General features: G+C 38.6%; 1 protein-coding gene across 6 annotated transcripts in view; it reads right to left on the reverse strand.

Moving 5' to 3' along the window:
• Window positions 1-1918: 1918 nt before the first annotated feature.
• Window positions 1919-23817, reverse strand: part of OPTN (optineurin) — a 55060-nt gene continuing 33161 nt past the window's right edge. For 4 of the 6 annotated variants that reach the window (XM_062210892.1, XM_062210895.1, XM_062210896.1 and 1 more), the window contains 6 exons: window positions 23435-23584; window positions 22949-23042; window positions 21527-21685; window positions 12025-12155; window positions 10442-10524; window positions 1931-4474 (listed from right to left, as the gene is read on the reverse strand). In XM_062210892.1, coding sequence (XP_062066876.1) covers window positions 4341-4474; window positions 10442-10524; window positions 12025-12155; window positions 21527-21685; window positions 22949-23042; window positions 23435-23584 — 751 coding nt within the window. In that variant the 3' untranslated portion in view covers window positions 1931-4340. Of the gene's footprint in view, window positions 4475-10441; window positions 10525-12024; window positions 12156-21526; window positions 21686-22948; window positions 23043-23434; window positions 23585-23817 lie in introns of all 6 variants that reach the window. The other 2 variants (XM_062210898.1, XM_062210897.1) reach the window with 2 other exon arrangements.

Genomic DNA, 23817 nt, shown 5'->3' on the forward strand with positions numbered 1-23817 from the left:
GTCAGGATTTGGGATGAGGAAAGAATTGAGGCATGGAGCCTGGAGCGTTCCAAACTGTACCCAGCCTCACCGACAAATTGATCTCTGAGGAAAGAACTGAGTGCATGTTTCGGTCCAACAACCTAAATGGGCTGTTAGAGTCTGGTGTCCAGTTAAGGAGTCTTTTAAAAACACCAGCGAATGGCCCTGGCCTGAATTTTAAAGGTACTCCAAGACCTTCTCCCAGTCTTGCGGGATGGTCCTCAGGAAACTGAGTCAGACCAGGCCAACATTCCTGGAGCTGAGATGAGAAGTATGAAGAGTGGAGCCTCTAGCATAGCTGATGGGGACTCCCAAAAGAGCAGGGGACAGGCACTCAAGTCTGGGGCGAGGTCATCACTCCAGACTGTGTCTAGTCTCCCTGCAGGAAATGTGTTTCCCCACACAACCCTGTTCCGGCTGTCAGGGTCTGGTGTCTAGCCAAGAGACCATCTGGAAGCAGTGGAGTGTAGCCCCAGCGAGGATCCATCAGTTGTCTGAAGGTCTTCTTCCAGTCCCTTGCTTAGGGCCGATCTATGTAGAAGGGAGGGGGTTGCTTCACAGCCCAATGTGAGGAGACCCAGATGGAGTTCCAGGCTCCTTGCTTTGGTATGGCTAATTCCTGGCTGCTGTGGTCATTTTTTAAAAATATTTATTTATTTATTTATTTATTTGAAAGGCAGAATGAGAGAGAGAGAGAGAGAGAGAGATCTCCATCTGCTGGTTCACTCCCAAAATGGCCACAATGGCTGGAGCTGAGCCAATCCAAAGCCAAGAATCAGGAACTTCTTCTTCCAGATCTCCCACTTGGGTGCAGAGGCCCAAGGACTTCGGCCATCTGTTGCTTTCTCAGGTACATTAGCAGGGAGCTGGATTGGAGCAGCTGGATCTCAAACCAGAGCCCATATGGGATGCCAGTGCCGCAATGGCGGCTTTACCTTCTATGCCACGATACGGGTCCCTACTGTGGTCATTTAGGGAGTGAACAAATGAAAGAAGGTTTTTCTTTGTCTCTCTCTCTCTGCCTTTCAAATAAAATGAAAAAAAAATGTAAAAGATTGGCAAAGGACTTGAGTAGATATTTCTTTAAAGAACAAGTGTATGATAAGATGTTTCACATGATTGATCACTAGGGAAATGAAACTAAAACTCACAATAAGATATCACCTCACCCGTTAGATTGGCCATTATCAGAAAAAACAGAAAATAACAAATGTTGGCCAGCATGTGAAAGAACTGGAACACTTGGGTCTGATGAGAATGTAAAAGGGTACAGCCATGTGGAAAGTCATATGGTGTTTCCTCAAAAAATTAAAAATAGCATTACCTATAATCTAACAATTCCACTTCTGGGTATATACCATAAAGAAGGCAGAGTCTCAAAAGAGATATTTGTAAACCTCAGTGCACACAGCATTCTTTATAAGAGTAGAAGCAACCAAAGAGTCCACTGATGGATGAATGGATAAACAAAGTGTGGCCTATAAAGACAATGGGTTATTATTCAGCCTGAAACAAGAAATACTGGCACGTATGAAAACACGATGAACTTTGATGATGTTATGCTAAGTGAAGTAAGTCAGATACATAAGGACAAATCTGCATTATTCCAGTTATATGACATTAACTAGAGTAGTCAAAATCATAAATGCAGAACATAGAATGGACATTTCCAGGGGTTAGGAGAGTTGTTTCTTGCATGATTAATAAGTTCTTGAGATCTGCTGCTAACAATCTGCATATAGTTAACAAACTGTACTGTACACTTACCAGTTTCATAGGGTAGATCTCCATGTTATGTGTTTCTATCACATACATACAAACACACACATATACATACACATACAATTCCGATGATATATAGTTAAGTGGCAATATTTGAAAGCCTTTGAAGATATACCAGACTAAATAAATTAGATGAGACACACACGGAGTTTTCAGGTTGTCTACCAAGTTTGCTGATTTCCCTAAAACAAAAACTTTATTTAGTTTGTGAAATATACAATTCATATTTATTATAGTTAATATTCTGTACAATAGATCACTAAAGCTTGTTCCTCCTCTTTAAGTGAAACTTTGTATCCTTCGATCAACATTTCTCATTCCCCCATCCACCTTTTCTCCCATCCCTGGAATTCAATTTTTTATATTCCACACATAAGTGAGATCATTCAGTATTTGTGCCTGACTTGTTTCACCTAACATAATGACCTCGAGGCTCATCCATGTTGTTGGAAACAGCAGACTTTCCCTGGCTTTAAGGATGAATAGTATTCCATTGTATGTATACCACATCTTCTTATCTGTCCATCTGATGATGGACACCTAGGTTACTTCCTTGTTTTAGCTACTGTGAACAATCCTGCAATGAACATAGGAATGCAGATAACCTTTTCAATAGCTTTGATTTAAACCAATTATATAGCTTAACGTTTTTGTAATCCAAAGTGAGTTGGTCACAGACTTAATAGGCCCACTCATGATATTATTTCAAAAATTTGATCTGCTGAATATTTTCACTTGAACAAATTAAAAGGGTATCTCCAGTAACTTAAATGTAAAACTATTTGGCTTTCTTCCCTATTTAGGACACTATAGAAATCTATTCTCTTTAGTTTAAAATGGCAAGGAGGGGTGGGCATTGCAGTACAGTGGATTAAACTGCTGCTTGGTACTCCTGCATTCCCACATCAGAGTGCCTTGGTTTGAGTCTTGGCCACTCGGCTTCCTGTCCAGCTTCCAGTTAATGTATACCCTGGAAAGCAGCAGATGATGGCTCAGATACATGGGTTCGTGCCATCCTTGTGGGAAAACTTGATGGAGTTCTGGACTCCTGGCTTCTGCCTGGTCCAGCCCCAGCTGTCATAGGCATCTGGGGAATGAACCAGAGGAGGGAAGATTCTCTCTCTGTCTCTCTCTCTCTCTGTTGCTCTGCCTTCAAACAAAAAAAATAATTAAATATTTAAAAAATGAGAAAATGTACCCCAGAAACTATAAACAAGAAATAAAAGGCAAAATTTTTAGTTATTTTAGAAATATCTTTAACACTATTACTGGGATGGCATTGGATGAGAGGATCTTTTAATCTACCTTACTTTGCATTTGTACATTTTGTCTTCTTGGCATGAAGATAACTATATATGTGTGTATGTAGTCAAGTCTGTCTAGAAGAGATCTTAAATACAAACAAAAGAGATATTTTAATTTTCTCTTAAATGTTTTGGGACTTAGATGCATAAAGACATTGTTTACTTTTATTAGCTAGTTTTATGAACTAGATTTATAAAATATGGCAAATTTCTATCTTTTGAAAACCTTAGCAAGAGAAACTTTTAATTCAAAGAATACATACTGGTCTCCACTAGAGGGATTTGCCATATTCCTAGAAATAATGAAACAAAGTATTAAGTATTGAGCTTATATTAAGCTGAATGAACTTAATACAGCAAATACATACTATGAAATTAATCATTTATGAACAATGTAAAACATTCATAAGCAAAATTTTATTTTGCAATAACTACTTTTTGTGATTATGAAGATATGGTTTGACCCAGGAAGAAAATCAAGACAGGTGTTCTTTTTAGAAATTAATAAACTATCTGTTGTACAAGCCCATATGCCTGGAGCACAATGAAAGAACGAAGGTAGCTTCATTCCACTGTGGTTATAGGAAATCAAATGTTATCTACTTTATGTATGCCATTATTTTTTCACTGTTCTATTATTGACTAAAAGGTCACAGTGCTCACATGAAAAGAGCCATGTCATAACTTTGATACAATTATTGAGGCTGCAGTAAAATGACAACATACACACAAACACATAACCCTAAATGGATCCATTTTAAATGGATGAAGAAAAATGACAATATACTTTATTTAAAAAAATACTTCAGAGACATTCTTCTTGATTAAATCTCTGACCACTCATTTTTCCTGCCTCCCTAAGAGTTTTTTTTTTTTATCAGTGAGGTTTCTTCCACCTAATTACATGGCCTCTGTCACATGTTATCACATGCTGATTAACTGTGTGAGCAGTGGAATTGCTCACATAAACTGAAAATTAATTATTAATTATGGAATTTATTATAAGAAATTATTAATTATGGAATTTATTATCAGAAGTGTGGTAGTTAATGATTCTTTTTGGTTTATGAAAATCTATAAAAAGTATCCTATTTAAAACAGATACATTTTCTTTCTCCTACAGCAAGCGTTATGAAGCAAACATTTGAGTTAAAAACAAATAACACAAAAGTACAACTCTTGAGGAAAAATTCTGACATTTACCAACAGTTTTGGGAGGTGAAGTATCAGCACTTAGATGATGCAATCCATTACGTGGATCTGTAATGTGTCTATGTCAGGCAGGACTTCTCCACATCTGGGGCAAGAATGAATTGGAATATTCCACTGCTGCTGCTGCTGCTGCTGCCAGTCTCTATCCTCGGCTCCTAGGAACAAGTGGAAAAGGAAATGTCACCTCACTAATTCCATCTTGTAGGTAGTTTTGTATGTTTGGTTAATAATAGATGGTTAACTTTAACACTCTTCAAATTTTATAATCAATACCTGGTGAGAGATGCATGCAGGTGTTTGGGCTTTAACTGAAGTCCTCACTGTACATACTGAGAAGGTCTCCACAAAGGGTACCCATGTCCCCATTATTGTGAGATTTAAACTCTATTCCAGCTTCTAGATATGTGACAACAATGTGAGTAGAAGACAATACACATTCTAGTAAAAGGATATGTGAGAGAAGAAAGGCCATGAATGACAATGGAAATAAAAGAGGAATAGTGTAGAGAGAGAAACTGAGTGAGCAGGGAGAGGTCTCCTAGAGCGGGACACACCTTCTCAGAAGCAAGGACAATCACGTTCATTCAAGAAATTCTTCTGAGCCTGAAGGGTGTGCAAGAGACCGCTGTGTGTGCTGGGGTACTGATTAGGCGGGAAGCCAGATGAGAGAAGTGGCAGCAATGGTGTGGTGAGAGTCCCTGACTCAGACTTTGGTGCAGCAAGGGCTCCTGGATGGGGCTCATTACACTGGAGAGGAGCCTCAAGAATGAACAGGAGGGGCCGGTGCTGTGGCATAGTGTGCTAAGTCTTCGCCTGCAGCGCTGGCATCCCATATGGGTGCTGGTTCATGTCCTGCTGCTCCTCTTCTGATCCAGCTCTCTGCTTTGGCCTGGAAAAGCAGTGGAGGATGGCCCAAGTGCTTGGGAACCTGTACCCACATGGGAGACCTGGAAGAAGCTCCTGGCTCCTGGCTTTGGATAGGCTCAGCTCCAGCTGTTGCTATCATCTGGGTAGTGCACCAGTGGATGGAAGACCTTTTTCTGTCTCTCCCCTTCTCTGTAACTCCACCTCTCAAACAAATACATAAATATTTTTTTAAAAGAATGAACAGTAGTTACCCAAGTCAAGAGGAGGAAAGAATTAAAGGATGACGCCCGTCATTTCTCCCAATTGCAGAGTTGTGCTGAGGTTCAAACCTAAATTTGAGAGTGTGAGAAATAAGCCCCAACTCTAGGTAGGTCCTAGATGAATACAAAATGAAACTAATCATTTTTCAGTGTTGAAAATTACTTCTTGCTCCCAGGCATCCCTCTGATTTGACCTTTCTGGACTAATGTAAACCACATTGGTTTTTTCAAGTCTCTGCCTAGACTGATTCAGCCTCTAAACAATTTTTGGAGGATGAAAATGGAGATAACCTTTCACATGGTTATTTGGTTCTAAGTACATTATTTGGATTTTTAAAAAAGATTTATTTATTTATTTGAAAGTAGAGTTACACAGAGAGAGAAGAAGAGGCAGAGAAAGAGAGTCTTCCATCCGCTGGTTCCCTCTCCTATCGGCTGCAATGCTCGGAGCTGTGTTAATTTGAAGCCAGAAACCAGGAGCTTCTTCTGGGTCTCCCACTTGGGTGCAGGGGCCCAAGCACTTAGGCCATCTTCTACTGATTTCCCAGGCCATAGCAGAGAACTGGTTTGGAAGTGGAGCAGCTGGGATTCAAACTAGTGCCCATAGCAGGTGGCGGCTTTACCTGCTATGCCACAGTGCCAGCTCCATTATTTAGATTTTTTAAAAAAAAATTTTTTTTGACAGGCAGAGTTAGACAGTGAGAGAGAGAGAGAGACAGACAGAAAGGTCTTCCTTTTCCATTGGTTCACCCCCCAAATGGCTGCTACGGCTGGCGTGCTGCGCCAATCTGAAGCCAGGAGCCAGGTGCCTCCTCCTGGTCTCCCATGTAGGTGCAGGGCCCAAGCACTTGGGCCATCCTCCACTGCCTTCCTGGCTCAGCAGAGAGCTGGACTGGAAGAGGAGCAACTGGGACAGAATCCAGCACCCCAACTGGGACTAGAACCCGGGGTGCTGGCGCCACAGGTGGAGGATTAGCCAAGTGAGCCACGGCGCCGGCCTATTTAGATTTAATAACATGTAAGTCTATTAGAGATGGTTTGTCTGTGTTCAGCAAACATAAGTGTTTTTGAACATTAAATGCTGCTCAACAGTATGACTTTGGAAGCAGGGAGCTTTCTTATTCTCATTGCTCGAGATCAGAGGTCAGAAAACTTTTTGTGAGAGGTACAGAGAATAAATAATGCAGGTTTCACAGTTCATACAGTCTCTATCCCAGCTACTCAACTCTGCCACTGTAGCATGGAAGCAACCACAGACAAAACAAACAAGAGGGGGCCGGCACTGTGGTGCAGTAGGTTAAATCCCCAGCCTGCAGCACCAGCATCCTGTGTGGCCGCCAGTTTGAGTCCCCACTGCTCCTCTTCTGATCCAGCTCTCTGCTATGGCCTGGGAAAGCAGTAGGAGATGGCTCAACTCCTTGGGCCCCTGCACCCATGTGGGAGACCTGGAAGAAGCTCCTAGCTCCTGGTTTCAGATCAGCTTAGCTCTGGCCGTTGCACTCATTTGGGGAGTGAACCAGCAGAATGGAAGACCTCTCTCTCTCTCTAGCTTTACCTCTCTCTGTAACTCTGTCTTTCAAACAAACAAACAAACAAAAAACAGCATAAACAAAAGGGCATGACCATTTCCAAGGAAAACTTTGTAGAAATAGATGACATGCCACGGTGGAGTATAGTTTTTCCAAATTTGGCTCTGTATACAAATGTTGGTTATTCATTTCCAACTTTATAGCCTCTGTCTGCGCTTTTCTTTTTGTCCTAGGTTAGGTTTCAAGACCCATACTTGGGCTGTTGTGCCAGACTGCTCATGGGTTCCCTGTGACCTTGGCCATTCAGTCTAAATAAGCTCAGTCATCTTTCAACATCAGCACTTCACACTCACTCTGCCTTTGCCCTTTTTTTCTTAAGCCATACTCACCTAAATCCCAGCTTCAAAGTCAAGCTTAAAGTCACATCTTTGAAAGGCCTTTCTCAGTGTCCCTGTTCCTTCGTGATCAACCTTTCCTCTTAATCTTCAGCACTATTCTAATATTGCATGCTATTTTACATTGTGAATTCATCTTTTTAATGTGCTCAGCCTATCTCTCCAACCACACCACAGTCCTTGAGAGTCTGACCATGCCTTGCCCTACCTCCTTTTTGAAAATTACACAGGTTGGGGGATGATTGGGCAGAAAGAGGAAGATCGACCTTCCATCTACTGGTTCAGTCCTCAAATATCTACAACAGCCAGGGTTGGGCCAGGCTGAAGGTGGGAACTGGGAACTCAATCTGGGTCTCCCACATGGGTGATAGGGACCTAGGTACTTCTGCCATCAACTTCTGCCTCCCAGGGTATATGTTGGCATGAAGTTGGAATTGGAAATGGAGCTGAGACTTGAATCCAGGCACTCTGACATGGGATGTGGATGTTCCAAATGGCCTCTTAACTGCTGCGCCACACATCTGACCTGCCTTATGCCCTTCTGATCCCCACCCCTGACTGTCCTGCAACAAAGCCCTTACATGGCTATGGACTACAATGATGAGACAGATTGAGAAGGAACGGTTGTTAATAGTTTTGTTAAAAAACTAAAAAATCTTAAGACAGTCTTCTGTTTGGAATATTGGTTTTTTTTTTTGAATGACAGAAAAGGTCATTAGGATAATTAAGAATAAGGTTACATTTTGTGAATATTTTTAGATTACATAAGTCAATGACTGATCACTTTTTTATATGAATGGGCATTTGCCTTTTATAGTTATAAGAAAAATCTTTAAGAAAAATTAAGAATTGTAAGAGATTGTCCTTTTCAACCCAAGACAATCTCATTGGGCACTTCTAGAAATCATGTATATAGGTGTTCCAAGGATATTTAAAATCAGGCTAGAGAAAAATACCTGACAGTGCTCAAGCAGATAGATACAAGCTTTCAGAGAACACAGCTTTACCCACTGATGCTAAAAAATGCCTGAGGCTGATGATATTTACGTCAGTCCAAGTCCTACATATGCCTCATGAATATTAGTGTGTTTCTTTTCTTTTCTTTTGGACAGGCAGAGAGGGTAGTGAGAGAGAGAGAGAGACAGAGAGAAAGGTCTTCCTTTTTGCCGTTGGTTCACCCTCCAATGGCCGCTGCGGCTGGCGCACTGTGCTGATCCGAAGCCAGGAGCCAGGTGCTTCTCCTGGTCTCCCACGCGGGTGCAGGGCCCAAGGACTTGGGCCATCCTCCACTGCCTTCCTGGGCCATAGCAGAGAGCTGGACTGGAAGAGGGGCAACCGGGACAGAATCCGGCGCCCCAACCGGGACTAGAACCCTGTGTGCCTGTGCCGCAAGGCGGAGGATTAGCCTGTTAAGCCACGGCGCCGGCCTAGTGTGTTTATTTTAAACCTGAATTACTATCTCTAATGTTTAATCTATTTCTTTCTGTAAGAGAAGTTAAGGGGTGGGGAAAATGAGGGAAATGGGAGGTAAAAGGGACATTCAGGGAAATATTCCCAAAATTTAACCATTTACTATATAACTAAGATTGCTTTCTTGCTAATGATTAAACTATAGATCCATTTCAATAGTCATCTGGTATATGAAATGGACTTAGACTTGCCCAGCATTAAAAAAAAAGTTGAAGAATGGTAGCATTGTCATAAACTTTTTTCCTAGCCATGTCAGTCTTTGATACTTTTTTTTAAAAAAAGATTCATTTATTTTATTTGAAAGTCAGAGTTACACAGAGAGAGGAGAGGCAGAGAGAGAGAGAGAGGTCTTCCATCTGATGGTTCACTCCCCAATTGGCCACAACGGCTGGAGCTGCGCCGATCCGAAGCCAGGAGCCAGGAGCTTCTTCCAGGTCTCCCACATAGGTGCAGGGGCCCAAAGACTTGGGCCATTCTCTACTGCATTCCCAGGCCATAGCAGAGAGCTGGATTGGAAGTGGAGCAGCCGGGTCTTGAACTGGCACCCATATGGGATGCCGGCACTTCAGGCCAGGGCATTAACCCACTGCGCCATAGTGCCAGCCCCAGTCTTTGATATTTTGAATTTTATTTTTTATTTCTCTCTAGAATCAAAGATAATACTTCCTTCCCAGTCATATAAAACAGTGACAGAACATTACTACCTGTGTATTAAAATCAAGTAATAAATACAGTATCACATTTTCAATTAGTCTCAACATCAGATTCACTTAGGAAGTTAAAATCTGAAAGTATCACATAATTAAATAGCCACCTATTTATGCAGTATTGTTTGATGGTCACAGTAAGATAATGTTGGGTTCTATTTTTACTCTTGCCCCTAACTAGCCTCGAGATCATGAGTTATTCCACCTCAACACGTTATATTTTACACTTCTGTAAAATGATAATATGTACCTTATGGAATTTTGTGAGGATCAAATGAAACAATATGTATGAATTGAAGTCAACACATCACTCACACAGTGAATCACAATAAATGGTTAATATTATGTGTATAACATCAAGTAGCAGGCAAACATACATGCTCCAAGGGAGCTTGTCATTTAATAGAGCAGTTAAACCTATATTTAGAACACATAAAATAGCACATAAGTACTAAAGTAGAGGACTGAAGTACTTGGAAGCTTGGAAGGAGATGATTCATAGAGATGGAATTTGTTTTAAAGATTGAGTAAGCGACTACAGGAAGACCAGAATAAGGGAAGCACATCTACGAAAAGGACATTACATAAACAAATACATCCATGTAAAGGCTTAGGACAGACTGAAGGGGATGGCAGTTATCTGTAGGAGAACAGAGTGAGATAAGGCTTGACAGTGTGGCCGTGCTGGGCCTTATCAGGAAGAGTGAAGAACTGGATCTGGACTCACTGGGTAATGGATGGAGGTCAAGTTACTGGGGTAAAATAGGACTGATGGATGCTATATTTTTTGTAGCTTGATTAGTAATTCATTGCACAGAATTAGAATTTTTCTTCAAGTGTCTTCCTTATAGGATATTGTTATTCCCTGAGAACCTATAATCACACATGACTCACCTCTTTGAACAAGATAAGCCTGCTGGTCAGGATCATTTGTTCTTGCTCCATGACGGCTTTGCATTTCCATCAAGGACTGCCTGCTAGGATTAAAAGCAACACCAAATGTGACACTCTACAACCTTGAAACACGACAACATCAATAATGAACTGAAGGAGCTGGCACTGTGGCATAGTGGGTAAAGCCACAGCCTGCTGTGCTGGCATCCCAGCTGCTCCACTTCCAATCCAGTTCTCTGCTATGCCCTGGGAAAGCAATGGAAAATGGCCCAGGTACTTGGGCCCCTGTACCCATGTGGGAGACCCAGAAGCAGCTCTTGGCTCCTGGCTTAGGATGGGCGCAACTCTGGCCGTGGCAACCATCTGGGGAGTGAACCAGTGGATGGAAGACCTCTCTCTCTCTCTGCCTCTGACTCTCTGTAACTCTGCCTTTAAAATAAATAAATCTTTTTTAAAAAATAATGAACAGAAGTATTATTAAGGGAAGAGCTGAACTACAATGCCAAGGTTCATAAAAATGAGAACCTGAGATACAAATGGTATTCAGATACTATATAGGAAAAGTAAGTCACTAAGATTTTGAAAATCAGTTAGGAAATAACCAAACTGTCAACTGGTAGGTGAATCGATTTTAAAAAGTGGAATATTTCTAAATCAATTACTACCTAGCAATTAAACAGAATGAATTATACATACATACATATATATATATATATATATATAAATAACAACATAAAGTTCAAAGTCACAATATATGTAAATAATTTTTTTCCTTTAACAAAAAATGCTTGAAGCAAATAAATGTTAGCAACTGTCAATTCAGGATGGAGTACATATTGATGTGATTTTATTCTCTGTATTTTTCCTATATTTTAAAACTTTCTCAAAATGAAATTTTTTTTAAGTCAGAAGTTATTTTTGGCAGTACCTCTCTCTCTCTCTCTCTTTTTTTAAAGATTTATTTAATTTAAAGTCACAGTTACATAGAGAGAAAGAAAGAAAGGGAGGGAGAGAGAGGGGGAGAGAGAGAGAGAGAGAGAGAGAGAAGGATCTTCCATCCACTGGTTCACTCCCCAATTGGTTGCAACAGCTGGAGCTGTGCTGATCTGAAGTAAGGAGCCAGGAGCTTCTTCTGGGTCTCCCACGTGGGTTCAGAGGCCCAAAGATTTGGGCCATCTTCTGCTGGTTTCCCAGGCCGTAGCAGAGAGCTGGATCAGAAGAGGAGCACCTGGGACTTGAATTGGCATCCATATGGGATGCTGGCAGTGCAGGCAGCGGCTTTACCCACTACGCCACAGCACTGGCCCCAGCGGGACCTTCTCTTAAAATTTTATAAATACTTTATGATAATGGCAAGATAGGACATGGACACAGAAGTTTTTACAGCTTATTTAAAACCAAGGCACTTGACCAGGTTTCCATGAGTCTCTGTCAATCTTCGTTATAAGACAAACTAAGTATAAGAACACAATCACATAAAGTATATGCACAGAGCAGTAATTACAGCTCTACTTAGGAAACATCTTTGGCAAGTCACCTCTTCTACAGCCTCTGCAAACATGTGCTCCAAGTCTTTCTCTTACCTGCCTCCATCTTCAAAAGCATTGTTCTCTTTCAGCAGAATTGCCAGCTGCAATGCCAGTTGCTCCTTTTCTTCATGAATCTTTTCTCTTGCTGCTCTTTCAGCATGAAAATCAGAACAATAAACCTCCATCTGTTAGAGGAAGAAAGAGACAGAAGTTACTACCTAGATGAAAGTGAACACTCTACAGCTCACCTGTTTTAAGGTGAAGAGGTTGTGCTGCATCCTTTGATAGGTTCAGTAAATGACAGATACACATTCCAGCTAGAAGCCAATATGGTGATCAAATACATTCAAACAGTAGATACAAGTTGTGTATGCACATGTGTGTGAATTAAGTGATCAGGGCTCTGATGATGGCACAAGTAAATGGGATCCTGCCACTTACAGGGGAGACCTGGATTATGTTCCCAGCTCTTGGCTTCAGTCCAGTCCAGTCCTAGCTGCTGCATGCATTTGCAGAATGAACTAGCTTATGGGTGCTCTGTCTCTTTTTCTGTGTCTTAAATAAATAAATCAGTAAATAGTTAAGGAAGCGCTCTATACACCATTAATTTAGTAAAATCCCTGGCTTATTTTTTAAAAAAATATTCAGGTTTAACGTAATAGTGAAAATAATTTATTCACTTTGCCAGGTATATTTATGCAGGCTGGTCTTAAGCTAAATTTAAAATTATAATACATCAGAAGAATCCAAGATGGCTGATAGGGAAAAGACACATTGTTTTGACCACAGGAAGATAACAGAAGAAAAGCAGAGGTAGTGCATTCTTAAGGGAGAGTTGGAGAGAAGTTTGTAGTGGAAATTCTACAGAAAAGACAGATGCTGTGGAGCAGCGTGGACAGTATAAACATATAGCAGTGATCAGGGACACAATCAGTGACTCCTGGAGTAGGGGCATGGGATGTATCTAGAGGAGATACCATCTTCTGGGAGTGAGAGAGGAGGTGAGGCTGCGATTATGCCAGCGGATATGATCATACCCTACCCCCTGTTGACAACAGAGATCTACATGCTCAACTTGGGGGTCACCCTGGACTCTTGCCCAACCCTTGAGCACTGACCAGAGCAACCTGGCCCCACCCAGCACATGCCTCTGGATAGTCACTTAAGAAGCAGATACTCCAATAAGCCACAGAGGCATAGTTCAAGGAAAAAGGCATCAGAGGTGAAAACCAACAAGTGCTTCCACAAATGCCTAAAAATAAATGCAGAAATGTAAGAAACATGAACAAGGAAGACAATATGACTCCACAAAAGAAAAATAGCCACACTTCACTATTAGAATGTGAAGATAAAGAGACTGATGAAATATCTGAAAAAGGATTCAAAACAATGATCATAAGATTATGCAAAAACACAGAGAAGCAAATATATGAGATAAAGAAATCCTGGGGCTGGCGCTGTAGTATAAGGGGTAAAGCTGCTGCCTGTAGTGCTGGCATCCCATATGGGCAATGGTTCGAGTCTTGGCTATTCTCTTCTGATCCAGCTCTCTGCTATTGCCTGGGAAAGCAGTGGAAGATGGCCCAAGTCCTTGGCCCCTGCACCCACAAGGGAGACCCAGAAGAAGCTCCTGGCTTCTAGTTTTGAGTTGGCCCAGCTCTGGTCATTGTGGCCATTTGGGGAGTGAACCAGTGGATGGAAGACCTCTCCTTCTCTCTCTCTCTCTCTCTGCTCTCTGTAAATCTGCCTTTCAGATAATAAATTTCAAAAAAAAAAAAAAAGAAATCCATACATGACACACATGAAAAATCTTGCCAAGAGATAGAGATACTGAGGAGAAATCAAACTGAAATATTAGAAACAAAGAATTCAGTATGTCAAATAGAAAACAGAGTGGAAAGCCTTATCTTGTGAAGCAGAAGAAAGAATATCTGAGCTAGAAGGTAAATCCTTGCAAATAGACAAAAAAAAAAAAAGAAAGAAAAATTAGAAAAACTGAAAATAGTGTTAGATATTTATGGGATACTATCAAATAACCAAGCATACATGTCTTAGGAGTATTGAAGGTGTGGAAAAAAAGAATGGATTAGAAGGCCTATTCAATGAAATAATAGCTGAAAACTTCCTTACTTTGGAGAAAGACAGGGATATCCAAGTACAGGAAGAACATAGAACTCCTAATGGAGGTGATCAAAAAAGATCTTCTCCATGACACATTGTAGTCAAACTTTTAACAGTAAAAAATTAAAGAAAACATTCTAAAATGTACACTGGAGAAATGCCAGATTACCTTCAGAGGATCCCCAATTAAACTAACAGCTGATATCTCATCAGAAACCCTACAGGCAAGGAGAGAATGGAGAGACATAGTTTAAGTCCTAAAAGAAAAAAAGCTCTCAAACCAGAATACTATACCCAGTAAAGGTCTCATTTATAAATGAAGGCAAAATAAAGAGCTTCCAAAACAAACAGAAATCGAAACAATCTGTTACCACTCATCCAGCCTTACAAATGTATCTTTAGGGCTGGCACTGTGGAATAGTGGATTAAGCCTCTACCTGCGGTGCAGGTAACCCACAAATGATTCTTAAGAATGTGCTACACACAGAAACAGAATGAGAGTCATCATTATGAAAGAATATGAAGGCAGAAAATCTCCAAGTAAAAGTACAATGGAAACCCAAAGGAAACAAAAGAACTATTTATTGAATAATGGTAAGACCAGGTAATTATTTATCAATATTAATCTTGAGTATAAATGACTTAAATTCTCCAATTAAAAGATACTGGCTGAATGGATTAAAAATAAGACCCATCTATTTGCTTCCTGCAAGAAACACACCTCAGCATACACACAGTGTATGTCTGTATGTATGAAAGTGAAAGTATGGAAAAAGATACACCATGCTAACAGAAAGCAAAAATGAGCAGATGCAGCCACCCTAATATCAGACAAAAAGACTTTAACACAAAAAACTGTTAAAAGAGATAAAGACAGGCCTGATGTAATGATTAAGGGATCAATTCAACAGGAAGATTTGACTATAGTAAATGTACACCCAATGCTAGGGTGCCTGTCTATTTAAAACAAATGTTAATGGATCTAAATAGAGACTTAGACTGCAATAAAATAATAATGGCCATCATCAATGGACAGATGCAGATCAGCCAGACAGAAAACCAACCGAGAAAGAACAAAGCTAATCTACACTATGGACCAAATGGACCTAACTCATATCAACAGAACATTTCATCCAACAGCTGCAGAATACACATTTTTTTTTTTTTCATCAGTATATGGAACTTTCTCTAGAATATACCATATGCTGGGCCATAAACAATTCTCAACAAATTTTAAAAAATTAAAATCATATCACGTACCTTTTCTGACCATCATGGAATAAACCTGGAAATTAACAAATTAAGAATCTCTAGAGGGGCCAGCACTGTGGCGCACTGGGTTAACATCCTGGCCTGAAGCGCCGGCATCCCATATGGGCGCCGGTTCAAGACCCGTCTGCTCCACTTCCAATCCAGCTTTCTGCTATGGCCCGGGAAAGCAGTAGAAGATGGCACAAGTCCTTGGGCCCCTGCACCCACGTGGGAAGCCCGGAAGAAGCTCTTGGCTCCTGGCTTCAGATCAGCGCAGCTCTGGCTGTTGCGGCCATTTGGGGAGTGAACCATTGGATGGAAGACCTCTCTCTCTCTCTCTGCCTCTCCTCTCTCTGTGTAACTCAGACTTTCAAATAAATAAATAAATCTTAAAAAAAAAGAATCTCTAGAAAATATGCAAACACAAAGAGACTGAACAACATGCTCCTGAAAATAGTGGGTCATAAAATAAATCAAAAAGTAAGTAAAAAATTTCCTAGAAATGAATGAAGATGATAAAAACTATGCCTTACAGCAAAAACATTAAGAGAGAAGTTTTTAGCAATTCATGCCTACATCAAGAAATTAGAAAGGCATCAAATAAATGATCCAACAATGCATCTTAATGATCTAGAAAAATAAGAACAAATTAAACCCCAAATTAGTGGGAAGAAAGAAATCATTAAAATTGGAGAAGAAATAAACAAAATTGAAACAAAAAATACAAAAGATCAGTGAAATGAAGAGTTGTTTTTTACAAGAAAAAGAAACAAATAAAATAGCTTTAACTGCCCAAAAAGGAAGAAGACCCAAATCAATAAAATCAGAATGAAAAAGAAGATGTAAGAATGGATACCACAGAAATAAAAACAATCATCAGCAATTACTATAATCAGTTATATGCCAACAATAGGAAAACCCAGAAGAAATGGATAAGATTTATGGACAAATGCCATCTACAAAAATTGAGTCATGAAGACATAAACAACCTCAACAGATCAATAATCAAGACGTAGACTGAATCAGTAGTAAAGACCTTCCGAAAAAAGAAAAGTCCAGGACCTGATGGCTTCACTGCTGAATTCTAGCAAACCTTTAAAGAAGAACTAATTCCAATTCTTCTCAAACTATTTGATTGTGAAGAGGAATGTTCCTTCTGTACTCAATTTGCTTAAGATTTTTATCACGAAAGGATACTATATTTTATCAAATGCTTTCTCTGCATCTATTAAGGTAATCATACGGTTTTTATCCTTCAATTTGTTGATGTATCACATTTATTGATTTGTGTATGTTAGACCATTCCTGCATACCAGGGATAAATCCCAGTTGTTCTGGGTGAATGATCTTTCTGATGTGTTGTATTCAATTAGCCAGTGTTTTGCTGAGGTTTTTTGCATCTGTGTTCATCACAGATATTGTTCTATAGTTTTCTTTCTTTATTGTTCCTTTTTCTTGTTTTGGAATTAAGGTGATGCTGGCATCATAGAGGGTGTTTAGGAGGTTTTCCTTCCTATCAACCTCTGGGCAGATGGTAATAATGAGTATCTATATAGGGAACAATAAATTGTTGCTATTATTATATTAAAAATAATCTGTTACTTCATCACTTTGGCAAAGATTTAAGAGAATGATGCAAGGATGTGAGGACACAGGAACTCTCATCTACTCTGGGTGAGATTACACTTTTGGTTCTGCATTTTTGGAAGACAAGTTGGCTATCTTTATTTAACTTAAAAATGGCCATCAGTAATGATATAAGCATTTCATTTATATGTTAATACAGATTCTGCCAGTGCAAGAGGAAATGCTTACAAAAATATTTACCCCAGCATTCTTGGCAATTGCAAAAATATTGGTATAGTCTAAATGGCTAACAGGAGACTGGCTAAGTCCATCAATGATAATAAACACTTTACAACACTCTGCAACAGAGAAATAAATTTAAAAACATACAAATAAATTTTTAAAATATCATGTGGCTGAGTATAACATGGAGAGATGGCTAAGAAAGACGATGAGTAAAAAAGTTGTCATACCACTGCAGCTGAGGGGATGGTCAAGTAGGGTCAGCAACATTGCAGGCAGAACTGTAAATTTCTTGTTAGAGATGCCCCCTGCCTTTACCTGGCCAGCTCTCCTCCCAGGCCAGCCAAGTAATGAAAGTCAACAGAGTGCCTTCCCCTAGGAGGTTCACACCTCCCTTAGGATATACCCCATGTGAAGAGATAGATAGGTCTGGGCCTCTGAATTTACAAGGCCTAAAGCCCACCAGATTATTATCAAGCCCCTTCTATCAGGTTCTATTTGCCTCTCAATCAGAAAACTTCATTGTAGCTTAGACAGCACCTTTCTTAGCGCCTCTAATAATGACTCTGTCCTTTGTTCTAGGCCCTGTCTAGTGCACTTGGGCCTCATTCCTTTGTAATCATAACCTCTACTCTACCACCAATGGCTCTACTCCCAACCTGTGTGTACTGATGGTCCTCTTCCCCACTTCATGCTGTATAATTGTTCAAACCTGGTAAATGCCACTCTTAGGATCATTGGTTACTATCCTCACTCTGTCTTTTATGACCTTGTCTAAATATGATCAGAGTCGGCAAACTTGGAAGGCTTCCATAGCCTTGGCAACTCATGACGACAGCCTAGGGTGGTTACTGGCGCCATAAACTAGAGTGTCAATTTGTTGGGTCAACAACAGGAGCCACTGTGCACTTGCTCCTCATGTGGGATCTCTGTCCTTAATGTGCTGTACATTGTGATTTAATGCTATAACTAGTACTCAAACAGTATGTTTCACTTTGTGTTTCTATGTGGGTGCAAACTGTTGAAATCTTTATACGAAATTGATCTTCTGTATATGAAGAGAATTGAAAATGAATCTTGATGCAAATGGAAGGGGAGAGGGAGCGGGAGAGGGGAGGGTTGCGGGTGGGAGGGAAGTTATGGGGGGGGGGAAGCCATTGTAATCCATAAGCTGTACACTGGAAATTTATATTCATTAAATAAAAGTTAAAAAAAAAAAAGTTGTCATACAAAAGGCATAGTGTAATCTCGTGTTTAATAAAGCAAACAGAATAAAACAGAAGAGATCTATTACACTCTTACCAAAATGGAATTTGGGAGACTTTTAATTTCTAACTTATATTTTGTATTATCAAAAAATTTTGTTTTATAATAGTAGAAAGGTTTTATATTATTTAAAGTAGATTAAAATTTTAGTAATTATCTTAAAACTTCCTCTGACATCTCTAGTTACTTAAAAAGAACAAGGTTTGCCACTCATCTTTGGGACTTTATGTCTCAGGAAGGATGTATTCTCACTCATAAATTCTCCTCCAAATATTCTACAAACCAGTAACTTACAAGTCAATCTTAAACAAATTCTTTCAGAAAGCGTGAAAAGAAATATGCTTCAACTTGTTTTTATGAGGTCAGTATAATCTCAAAATCAAATCCTGATAAAGAGATTAGCAGAAAGAAAATTCAAGAGTAATCTTATTCAGGATTTAGACACAAAATCCTAACCAAAATATAGAAACCCAAATCCAGCAGTGTATACAGAAGATAATTTGAGAGATGTAAGGTTTGTTTTATGTTTTTTAAAAATGTAATTCATCACATTAACAAAACAAAAGCATATATAATTATCTAATTATAGCATTGTAGAAAGAGAAAAAATTCCAAAATAAAACTTAACACACATGCAAAATAATTTTTGGCAAGCAAGGAAGAGAACAGGATTTCCTTAATTTGACCAGTGATATTTACAGAAAGCCTTTAGGAAGTATCATATACTTAATGATGTAATGTTGAAAGCAATGAAGCAAGGAGCAAGGCAGGGTTGAGTGCTAGATCCACTGTCAATACAACATTGTAGTGGGATCCTAGTCAGTGCAATAAGAAAACAAACAAACAAAAACAGAGGACTGGAAAGCAAAAAAATAAAATAAAACTGTCATTATCCAAGTGATATGGTTATCAATGTAAAAAGTCCAAAAGATTATTCAGAAATATTATTGTAACTTAAATATGAGCAAGTTTCTTCACACAAAGTCAATATATAAAAATCACCTGTATTTTTATATAACAGCAACTTAGGGAAAAAATTTTAATACCACTCACAACAGTATGATAGAAATATAAAATATCTAAGAATTAAACTAATGATGGATGAACAGAAACTCAACCAAGGTTAAAAATATTACCAAGAACAATGAAATATATACCATTTTTATAGATTGGAGTGGTTAATTTTATAAAGATGTTTATTCTCTCTGAATAGATCTTTAGATATTCAATATAATTCCAATCAAAACCTCAGTAGATTTTTTTTTTTGGTGTAGAAAACACCAAGAAGATTCTAAAATTTACATCAAAATTAAAATAGATGGAAAATCTATGTCCTCTTTAAGAATATTTACAATGTTACTATATCAGATATCAACATTTTTGATGCTTTATACGGAAGTAAAGCAGTGGAACAGCACAGAATCCAGAAACAGACCAGTGCATACAACACAATTCATGATCAAGAGGGCAGTAGAGCACTCAAGAAAAGGTGGTTTTTAAAATTAGTAGTACCAAGTCAACTAGATACTCATAAGGGAAAAAATTCTGAAGCTTTATCCTGATCTCATTCCACCATACAAAAGGTGATTACAGATGGTTTATGATTTAATGTAAAAGGTCAAGCACAACAATATTTAGAAGACAACACAGGTGAATAAATTCATAGGTTTGTGGTTGTAAGGTGTTTTTATACAGGACACAAAAAGTACTAATCATAAATGAAAAGACTGATAAACTGGACTACCTTAAGAACTTTTGCTCATCAAAAGATACCTTTATGGGAGACAAAAGGCAAAATAACCGACAAGGGCTTATATTTGGCATATATATAGAACTCATAAAAGTCAAGAATAAGTCAGGCAGACCTAAAGAAAAATAGGCAAAGACTAACCAGGCACTTCACAAAAGAAGAAGCCTAGAAAGGCAACAAACACTTGAAAACATATCCAAGTTCATTAGTCATCAATGAAATGCAAATTAAATGACATACCACTATTAACTATTAACCAGAATTTACTATTAACCAAAATGGTTAACAGCAAAATGATAATACAAGGGTTGTAGATGTAGAGCAAAGTAATGAAAATTGGTACAACCAGTTTGGAAAACTGTTTGGTTTTTACCTATTAAACATGCACAGCCTCCACACCAGTGAATCAACTCCTGGGTGTGTGCGCAACAGAAACAGTGCACATGCAACAGAGAGACATGTACAGGAGTGCCATAACAACATCGATCAACAGAAACAGTGCACATGCAACAGAGAGACACGCACAGGAGTGCCATAACAACATCGATCAACAGAAACAGTGCACATGCAACAGAGAGACATGTACAGGAGTGCCATAACAACATCGATCAACAGAAATGAGTGCACATGCAACAGAGAGACACGCACAGGAGTGCCATAACAACATCAATCATAACGCCATATATTCTCCATTGTGTGTGGAAATAAGTTGATAAGTTGATCACAGGAAGTTGATAAATAAGTTGATAAAATAAAATAAAATAAAAATAAGTTCATAAATAAATTGATCACAGGAAGCAAATAGTAGAACAGAGGTATCTAGTGGCTAGGAAGGATGGGAGGAAAGGGAACAGTGAGAAGTAAGAATACTGGGCACCAAAATGCAGCTAGAGAAGGGGAAGCAGTTTTAAAGTTATATAGGGAAATAGGGTGACTCCAGTCTCCAGAAATCAGTCACACATTTCAGAATAACTAGAGGAGAAGAATCTGAAGTTTCCCAATACATGGATGATAACAGCAGATATGTAAATGCTAATTACCCTGCTTTGACCTTTACACATGGTATACATGTATTTCGTTACAGTACTATACCCCATAAATAAATAGTCAATTAAAAAATAAAATTCTAAAAAAAAGCACAAACTGCCTGTCAACTGTCAAACAGATAAATAAATTTCTCTGAGCTACACACTTAAAAATTTGGTGTACTTTCCACATGTTTCAATTTAAAAGTTTTTAAAAAGTCATTGGTAGGAAAAATATAAAATAAAAAAATATATTTTAAGCACCGTAGCTTTCCCCTGTGAGAATGAGTCAGGGATGGTCTCATTCAGCGCAGGTTTCAGCAATGCACCTGACCTGAGCCCTCAGGACAGCCATGGTTTCCAGGTCCTCCTCCTGCTTGGCGATGGTCTGCTTCATCTCATCCATCTGGAGCTGCTTTGAAGCCAGTGCCTTCTCTGCCAATTCCAGCTTTTCATTTAGTTGCTGTAGCACTACTTTATCCACTTTTTCTGACTGAAAAAGACAACTTTATTCTAGACATGGTTTTGAAATAATTCAACCTACTTTAGTAGGATATTAGATTAAGGGTTTTTTTAATTTTTAAATACCTGGCTTTAAATAAGTCTGTTAATTAGCAATGATAACTTAGAAAGTTGTATTCATTTAACTTATAGCTTGCAAACAATAACTTCCCAATTTAAAACAATAATTTTCAAAAAAGATAGCACTAAAATAAAGGAAACAGCAGACTCTCATTCTTGATGATAAGGCTGATTCATTGATAGTTATTTTCCCACACATGTGACTCTTACTTTGTGAAGTCAGTGGAAAAGGAAAAAGATGTTTAAACTTATTATTAAGTATATCCTACAGAGAAGAATATTATACTGAAAATACAATGAAAAACAAAGAATTTAAGTATATAAATTCAAAGACCCTTTTTAAACCAAAGTGCCTATAGTCTGTACATTATCCTGTCATGCAGAAAATATTACTAGTTTAAGTTCCATACAGTGAGTCTAAAGTCCCCAGTACACTGACAGCAGGCAAGCTGGCCTTGCACAGTTCCACACAGCAGACAGCCCCACCAGCCTTAACCGGCTGTCTTAATGTACACTACTCATATAGGAATCTATGCTCTTAGTTCTACAAACTTACCCTTACTAATAATTAAAAGTTTACTCCTTGACTGTAGGGCTTTGTACACAAAGCATATTATGCAAGGGTACCTCCATCATTTTATGGAAAAATGCAATTAAAAGGGAAGTTTAGGGGTAGGCATTTGGCATAGCAGTTAAGATGCTGCTTGGGACACTGCAGCCCATATTAGAGGGCCTGGTTCTAGTCCCAGCTCCTCTGTTTCTGATACAGTTTCCTGTTAAAGCATATCCTGGGAATGGATGATGGCTCAAGTACTTGGGTCGCTACTCCCAATACATGAGAGCTGGCTCGAGTTCCAGGTTCCTGGCCCAGTCATGGCTGTTGCAGGCATTTGGGAAACAGGCCAGTGGATGAATAGTTATCTCTTTCAATTAAATGAAAAAAAAAAAAAAATGGAGCAAGACATAAATTTATTTTGGTGCAAAAATTTTTGAGATTCATGCAAATGAGTTCATATATGGAACACTCTGCAAAAGTTATAAACTGACACAAGAAATCTCTAACAAACTGGAAAACAAGACAATATTCAAGCAACTAAAATATTTTATATATAAAATGTTCAACAGTTTCCATTCACTACCAATCTATGTAAGTAATTTTTTTTCCTATGAATACCTCTTTCCTTGTTAGTTCTTCAATTGTTTTCAAAGCACTATTATGTTCTTGAAGAAGCTTGTTGTGTGTTGACTGTAGAGTGGCTAATTTGGACCTATTAAAAAGATCCAAAAAAAAAAAAAAAAAACACAGAAGGTTGGGAAATATATAATATAGAAAGTAGTAGTCTTGTCTCCCAACCACCTTCTGAAAATCCAAGTAGTGAAATCTTCTTTCCTTCCTTTTTCATCCCACTACCTGCTAGCATTTCTTTACTCTCAAGAATAACCTTTTCTCCAAAATTAAGATGGAATGCAAATGATTTTCATACTTTTGCTTGTTATGGTGAAACTTTAATTTTGTACCCTCTGAAGAGTCTCCTGGTACTCCTTCACATAATAAAAAAGAAATTTTGTTAATTTATTCTCAAATCCTAATTCCAACCTGTGTAAAAAAAGATTTTATTTCCTTATTTGGCAGACTGCCATTGCATCAAGGCATACTCACTTTTCATTCTCTGTTTTAGTTTGTTCCATTTTGATTTCTGATCGCATGCTTTCTACTTGTAGTTCTAACTTTTTGTTATTATAAAGAAGCTCTTGCTTTTCACTCAGCTCTGATGGTGTTGCAGAATTTTTCCTATCAAGCGCCTGACACCTAAGAAAGAACAAGATCTCATGAGAATAAATGATAAATTCCAGTGACTTTGAAATAAATTTCAAGATAATAAGTAAAATACAAAGAATTTTAGGGCAGTAGAATTTATGAATGGAAAACAAAGTATTTTATCCTCCTTTTCTTTAACAGACATATTTCTGAACCTTAATGCCTAACCATAAAAAGTACATATTAAGTTGACATTAGGTTTTGTCCTCTTTGAATGATTGTTT

Source organism: Lepus europaeus, chromosome 14 (genome assembly GCF_033115175.1).
Source record: "Lepus europaeus isolate LE1 chromosome 14, mLepTim1.pri, whole genome shotgun sequence".
Taxonomy (NCBI): domain Eukaryota; kingdom Metazoa; phylum Chordata; class Mammalia; order Lagomorpha; family Leporidae; genus Lepus; species Lepus europaeus.